Source organism: Chenopodium quinoa, unplaced genomic scaffold, assembly GCF_001683475.1.
Source record: "Chenopodium quinoa cultivar QQ74 unplaced genomic scaffold, ASM168347v1, whole genome shotgun sequence".
NCBI classification, from domain to species: Eukaryota; Viridiplantae; Streptophyta; class Magnoliopsida; order Caryophyllales; family Amaranthaceae; genus Chenopodium; species Chenopodium quinoa.
This window is the reverse complement of record NW_018742577.1, coordinates 795576-802837: the sequence shown is the minus strand read 5'-3', so window position 1 is coordinate 802837 and position 7262 is coordinate 795576. Positions and strand designations below refer to the sequence as shown.

The 7262-nt window shown below is 39.5% G+C and overlaps 1 protein-coding gene across 1 annotated transcript; it reads left to right on the top strand.

The window, feature by feature from the left end:
- Positions 1-3660: 3660 nt before the first annotated feature.
- Positions 3661-5510, top strand: LOC110720674. Its single transcript, XM_021899728.1, has 3 exons — positions 3661-3944; positions 4630-4722; positions 5207-5510. Exons 1-3 carry the CDS (start codon positions 3661-3663, stop codon positions 5508-5510), a joined length of 681 nt encoding a protein of 226 aa, XP_021755420.1.
- The last annotated feature ends 1752 nt before the right edge of the window (positions 5511-7262 follow it).

Here is a 7262-nt window from a genome sequence, read left to right as displayed (position 1 = left end):
CATCTCCATAGCATCGCAGAAGGTTTTCAGAGCTTCGGCAGCTTTTTTACCGTACTCCTCAACCTCCTGCTGCTTCTCTTCAGCTGCTGCTTGCTTCAGCTTAGCAAGCTTAACTTCCTCTTCAGCCACCTTCCTTTCGTGCACAGCAGCGTCTACCCTATCTTGTAGGGTATCAATCAGCTCTACAGTGAGAGTCTGATTGTGCACGAACTGAAAACAGGAAGACAAAAAAAATAAGTAATAAGAAAAAAATAGAGCTGAATTTCGGAGGAAATGAAGGAAAATTACCTGCATCATCAGCAGTTGGTTAGACCTGGCTGGGTCAGGAACTGATCTACTGGATTCGCCCATCCCAGCAGTGGCCTTCAGCGACCAGATCCTTGCCCTGTCTACTTCGGACATGCCAGCAAAATTGCCGAAGTAGGCTGCAGCTCCTTCTCGGTTTTGACCCCATATGAGGTCCCAGATGTGATCTGGGATTGGAATTCGGGGGGCCGAGAAACCCATTTCTCCAGAATGCAGAGTCTGGAAAGAAGGGAAGGACGACGATGGAGCTTGATTAGCTTTGGTTGTCTCAGCATCGTCCTTCTCAGAGGAGTCAAGTACTATGACCTCCTCTTCTTCAGGGGTGAGGACGAAAGCCTCAACCTCTCTTGCGATATCTGCCGTGAAGCCTTCAGCACTTGACATCACGGCATCTTTATTTCCGTGCTCAGCAGCACTCTCCTTGATTTCTTCTTGGACCCCTCCCTTAGGTTCGGGAGTCCTCTGATCCACCTCCATCTCAGGAGGTGGCGGAGGGGTCTTTTGAGGAGATTGGGGTGTTGGCTGGGGAACCCTCGGCGATCCATTGCCTTCCTCAGGTTCCCTTATTGCGACGCCGATGGTCATCGGCCTCTGCTGAAAGTCATGAGGGCCGATGATGGCCATCCTTCGGCGCCTTTTCAGAAGGGGCTGCTCGTCCATATCTGAGTCTGAAGACTCTTGTATTTGATCTTCGGGACGAACAGGAGCTTTGCCTTCTCTGTGTCTGTTACTCTCTTCAGACTGTAACAGACAGGGGGGAAGATGAGTGTGAGTAAAAAAAAAAAAAAAAAAAGAAGAAAGACAAAGTTAAGTCTAAAGGCTCACCGAGGTCTTCAGCAAAGCCTCGTCTTCTTCAGCTGCCCTAGCCGCAGCTTCTTCAGCAACTCTAGAGGACCCTTCTCCACCTTCACAAGCTTCAATAACCCGTGCAACCTCTTCGGCTGTACGGGCAGCTTCAGCTTCTTCTTCCAGCAGCTGAAACAAGGGATCTCTCTTCTTCCACCAAGGCTTCTGCCTCTGATACAGAGCAACAGCCTCAATTTGGAAGTGGGAAGAGTCTAGGTGAACCTTTCGGCGCCTTGGTTCAGTGATAGGGGGAGCCCGATCAGTTACGACTCGTTCTCGGTTGACGCCAAGGCGAGCGTAATCAATGCCGACGTTGGTCTCGTCCCGTTCTGAAAAAGAAAAGGGGAGAAGTCAATTCAGTTAGTTCGGCACATCACAAGAAAGCAAAATGAAAGAAGAAAAGAGATAATTAAAAGGCCTCGGCCCCAGCCGAAGAAGATTACCATCCCTAAACTTTCGGCTGAGGCCGACAGCTGCCAGCATATTCTCTTGGAAAACATAGTGCGTATCGGGGAGCCAAGTCTCCGGGATATGCTGCATTCGGCCGCTGCCTCCCCGGTTCGGCAGCTTGCCGAAGATGTTCTGCTGATTAAGGTTCGGGTCTGGCCCGCTATCTTCGGGAGGACCTAAACTTCCCATATCAGGATCCGGCTCGGCAAGATACCGGGGAGCGCTGAAAACGTAAGGGTGGCTCGGCTCCGTGGGTGCCCTAACCCAAATCCATTGACCTCTCCAGTCCTTGTCTGAAGAGTCATTTGGCCACATGGTCAAGTATTGGGGCCGGGACTCAATCCGATACCACCCAGAACCATGGCTTCCGTGCCCACTCTGAATATTTGGCACTAGCCGATGGAGCTTTCTGAAGCAGTGCAGGTTCGGCACGTATCTGAAGAACTTGCAGACCCATAAGTACGTCATTACCCTTCGGATGCTGGTGGGGGTCAGCTGGCACAGGGAAATGTTGTAATGGATCAGCAAGTCTCGGACGAAAACGTCCAAAGGGAACCTCAGCCCATACTGAAGCTGTCTCGTGTACACCCCCACATACCCCGGGGGTGGACGATGGATTCTATCGGATGCTGAGGGCATTCGGCACCAATATCCATCAGCTTCAAAAATGCCGTAGTGCAACTCAATTTGCTCGGCAAATCGATATTGATCGGCGTTCTCTACCCACCATGAGTAGGGGCGGTTCTTTATCATGGCCGAAGCGACTTCGGCATCCTCCCACTCTGAAAACCCTGGGAGGATATCCCAAAGGACAGCGGGAACTTCATCATCCCGTCCTGAAGCGCTCACCCCCTCAGCCCTCTGAGGAGGAGCCGAAGAAATGGGAGTCGCCCTAACCCCTTCAGCAGGGTCAGACTCTGTCCTTCGTCCATTCCAGGTCCCAATCCTGTCCCTGGGATCGGGGATTAGCCTTGCTCTCCTTGGAGCACGGGCTCCACCTCTAACTCCCCTCACCATTGACGAATTTCGAAGGAAAAAGTCGAAAAAGGGGAAAGAGTGCAAAGTCGAAGAAAAATGAAATAAAATCAAAGGAATTTACCTTGATCTGAAGCAAAAGTCGCCGATTTACGAATTGGTAGTGACAAGTCTCAGCTTCTAAGCTTAATGCTCGGGGAATTTGCGAAGTTTTGATGCGGGCTCTTGAGCGTTCTTGAGAATTCTGGGTTTGTGTTGATGAATGAGTGGGGAGAGAAGACGCGCCTCTATTTATATCTCCAGAAATGGGAATTCAAGGAGTCTGCGTTTCAATTTCTCTCAAGCACCCCACTAAGTAACCGTTAAACACACGACCTTGCAGTTAAGTCGCCCACTACCCGTCCAACTTCCGCAATTATCCACATTAACTGTTGTTATCTCATTAATCATGGGTTAATTACGGTTTAAATTCACATTTTTGGATTAACAAATCATTCACTTCCCTCCTTTTCTGATTAAATCAAACCCGACCCGTCATCCTTCCAAATCGGGTCTGGGGGGCAAGTTGTTTGGGTCCAATTTAGTCCAATTGGGCCTGGTCACTGAATGATCCAATTAAAAGCCCAAGGTTAAGGTTCAACTCTCCAAATGTGCTAAAGTCAAAAATCAAACATCCTCAAAGCCATGTCAAGGTCAGTCAACGGCCCAATCAGCTTGGCCCAGCCCAACTGACTTCCGGGCCCAATCCGCCTCCTTCATTAGCCAAGGTATAAAAGCCAACAATTTGGTCAATTCTTGGTAAGACAATAAAGCCTCAAGCAACTAAACTCTTGCACAGCTTTCTCTCTCTAATATACTGACTTAAGCATCGGAGGGGCCTTCCTCGGCGTCCCCCCGAGGCTAGTTTACGTGTATTTGTTGTGCAGGAAACCCTCGGCTCCTGCGTTGTTCGGACCGAGACCAAGTTCCCTCAAGATAAAAGGATCTTCCGAGATTCGATTGTTTTCATCCGAAACAAGTTCTTATCAAAAACAACAAAAATAGAAATAAAAATAATTAGAAGAAGTAAGATTGAGAACAAAAATGGATATGAAGGTATTAGAAGAAGAGTTGAAAAAGGGTTGGGAAGCAACTAGTCAACTACGATCATTACTACTTTTTCCACCCGAATTAGAATGTGGTAATGCAAGTAGTAATAGAGATTACCAAAATCAAAGCTCCGAAAATGACAAGATCTTGCCATTTTTGGAAAGTCATTATGCCACCATTATCAATTCGTTTGACACTTCCATTTCCATCTTAAAGCAATTATCCCAATCTTCAAAACCTTCAATTAGTCAAAAATCAAAAATTGGTCAAAAAAGCAGGTGCGTTTTTTTTTTTTTTCTTTCTTCTCTGTTTCAGTATAGATGTTTTGCTCTACGTTTAGTCCCACTTGTGAGGAGAGTTGTCTGTTTTCATTTTTCATATATATATATTTACCGAAAAATTTTCATGTTTATTGTTAGTTAGTGATATATACAGTAGTCTATTATAAATTAGTTAATGTTAATGTGGAAAAACATGCCTTTTGGGGGGTGGGTGGTGAACATAATAACAACAGCAGAAATATATATAGGGTTGATTTTATAATTTTATAAAGAAGGAGTATACATGATTTGAAACAAATCCAAAATCTTTCGTTGAATGCGAGCTTGATAAAATCAATGTCCTTTGGGAATTCGAAGGTCTAGTTTTCGAACTAATGTTTACATGCATCAAAGTTATTAAAATCGAGACTCAAATTTGGATCGATAAGGCCGGCTTGTTAGATAGATAATTAAGTTGTGAAGTCGAAAGATCCAATATGTTTGTCGAAATTGTGATTATAATTGTAATATTAGCAAAAGGTCTTTTTTCAAGTTCACAGTATGATACAGTCATCGGATTGATGTTTAATTTTCTTGAATGTACACTATGTTATAATAAGAAGCTAATCAGTAAACATAAGATGAAAAATTAAATCTTATTACGATAACGACACCTTAATTAAAATCTTATATCATTTAACAGGTCAAGGATGATTGAAACCTCTAATCTTGAGCCTGATGGCTACGCATGGAGAAAATATGGTGAAAAGCCGATCCTCAACACAAAGCACCCTAGGTATATACATTAGTCTTATTTGTTAAATACAAACTAATTTAAATTATATTTCAATTCCCTCATTCACTTTTAATTGCAACACTTTGACTACACTGTGAGATCTTTTTGGTCAAATTGTTGTAAGTAAAAAGTGAACAGATGAAGTATGAAATTGGTGTTGCAAATCAATGATTAATTTTTTACATTTGGTTTATAAATATAGGGAATATTATAGATGCGGATACAGAGATGATCAAAATTGTCAAGCAACAAAACATGTCCAAAAGATATCAGGCAGCCCTACAAAATATAGGATCATTTATTACGCTCATCATACTTGCAACCCACTCTTACATAGTAATATTGTCCCTCAAATACACGTATTGGATCCTTTTGAAAAAGATTGTAACAACCTTATAAGCTTTGAGTCCGAAAACCCTACCCAAATCCCTAAACAAAACCTTAATAAACCATCTGCCCTAATTTTGCCATCTTCTTCAAATAGGTCATCTAAGGCACTTTCTCCGTGTAAGACTACTAATAATCCTCCCCCATGCCTTGTTGATTCGATGAACAACCCTAACCCACCAGTAGTAAGCAACGCGATTATTGGTGATGTCAATCAACAACAAGATGTGGTGTTCTCTTCAAGTTTGTTCATGAGTGCAAATTATATGGCTAGTTCATCTGTGAACATAGACGGGTGCGATTTGATGGCGGGTTATGAGCAATTATATGATATGGATGGTGCGTTGCAACTGCAAGACATCCCTTTTGGGGAGATGAATCTTTCGCCTATGTGGGAGTAAACCAATTCAACTTCATTGGTCGTACAATTTCTATAAAAGTTTGAGCAAGATTAAAAAGAATGAATGTTGTACTTTACTTAGCTTGGTTTTAAACTTTAAATTGTTGAGCTTTGTTCCAAATAATTTTTTTTTTTTTTAGTGCATGTAAACCATCATCAAAGATTCATAGATCCAAAGAAAATATTTTACAACCGTTGTAATTGTCAAGTGGTACAACACAAGGGTCTTTTGAGGAATGTTGAATAACTTTCGATTTTTTTTTATTTTTTTATTTTTTTTTCTCTAAATTTATAAATTACCTGAATGAAACAATTGTTGACATCAATGTCCAAGGAAAATTGATTTATGTCATTTTATTTTTGATGTTTTTTGAAAGCAATTCTTGTTGACAATTCAGCCATCCTTATCAATGTTATTAGAAAGTGATTCTAAATTAATCGTGCACTTTTGATAATAACCCTTTAAACAAGTTTAATTTGGAGTTTAAACATGTGCAAATAACTCGTCAACCTATACAATTTTCAACCACAAAAAACTGAAAACAGATTGTACTATTCCTAACAATAATAGTTAAAATAAACACAATAACGTAAATGTCAATTAGTTTAGTTAATTAAAGTATTGAAGGTGGTACCCAATATCTATGTCAAATTCCGCCTATTTTACTTACCCATAATTGCTCTTTTTAAACCAAAAAACCGAAAACAGATTTTATTCCGAACAATAATAGTTAAAATAAACACAATAACGTAAATATCAATTAATTTAGTTAATTAAAGCATTGAAGGTGGTACCTATTATCTATGTCAAATTCCGCCTATTTTACTTACCCATAATCGCTCTTTCTACACCAAGAAAAATTACTCCGTAACATAGTTATTATTTCCACGCAACATACAAACTTTTAAGTATTATTCTGAAATCCATTAATTAATACACTCTTCATTTTCTATCTACAATTTGAATTTTTTTTTTTTTTTTATTAACATAATTCAGTTTGTTCATTGTTACATTTTTTTTTAATGCAAATGGGGGGCGAGCAAGGCCCCTACTTTGATCTTTATAGATGATAAATAATACTTCTCCTGCTTCAATAATAAAAATAATTATATACATTAGCCCATATATATAATTATGCTGTAATAAAAAAATATTAAAAAAATTACATTTTGAATTTACATAGTGAAAACTCAATAATTAAAATAATTATATACATTTTCATATGTATTATTGATGAAATATGGCCTAAATTAGTATATGAATAGTATCACATATACGTCAACATAATGCATCTAAACGGAGGAAGAAATTTATCAAAAAAATGAAACAGAGGAAGTAATTAGAAAAAAAAAAAAGCACTCATGCATGTGAGTCACAAACTACATTTTGTAAAAATTAGCAAGTTTTGCATGGACCCGGTCTACAGTAAATAATATTTGATACTCTCAAATAATATAGATACATTCTGAATGATATAATCACTTTTTTAAATGATATAATTATCTTGTTGTGAGTCATATTTTAGATGATATAGTTGTATTTTAAACAATTTAATTAGATGATATAATCATCTTTTGGATGATATAATTATCTTTCGAATGATAAACTTACTGTTTGATACTTTTTTTAAAGATAAATTCACTTTTTGAATGATACATTTACATAATCAGTTTATGGATGATATAATCACATTTCAATTGATATACTAGATTGTTGGGTGCACAATAAGTTATTGTGCACCGGAATATCAAC

Bases quoted from the DNA above. Each gene is read 5' to 3' on its own strand.
- LOC110720674 (XM_021899728.1), top strand. From the start codon at position 3,661: ATGGATATGAAGGTATTAGAAGAAGAGTTGAAAAAGGGTTGGGAAGCA. The intron at 3,945-4,629 runs GTGCGTTTTTTT...ATCATTTAACAG, and splicing joins AAAATTGGTCAAAAAAGCAG to GTCAAGGATGATTGAAACCT. The intron at 4,723-5,206 runs GTATATACATTA...TTCTTCAAATAG, and splicing joins CTCAACACAAAGCACCCTAG to GTCATCTAAGGCACTTTCTC.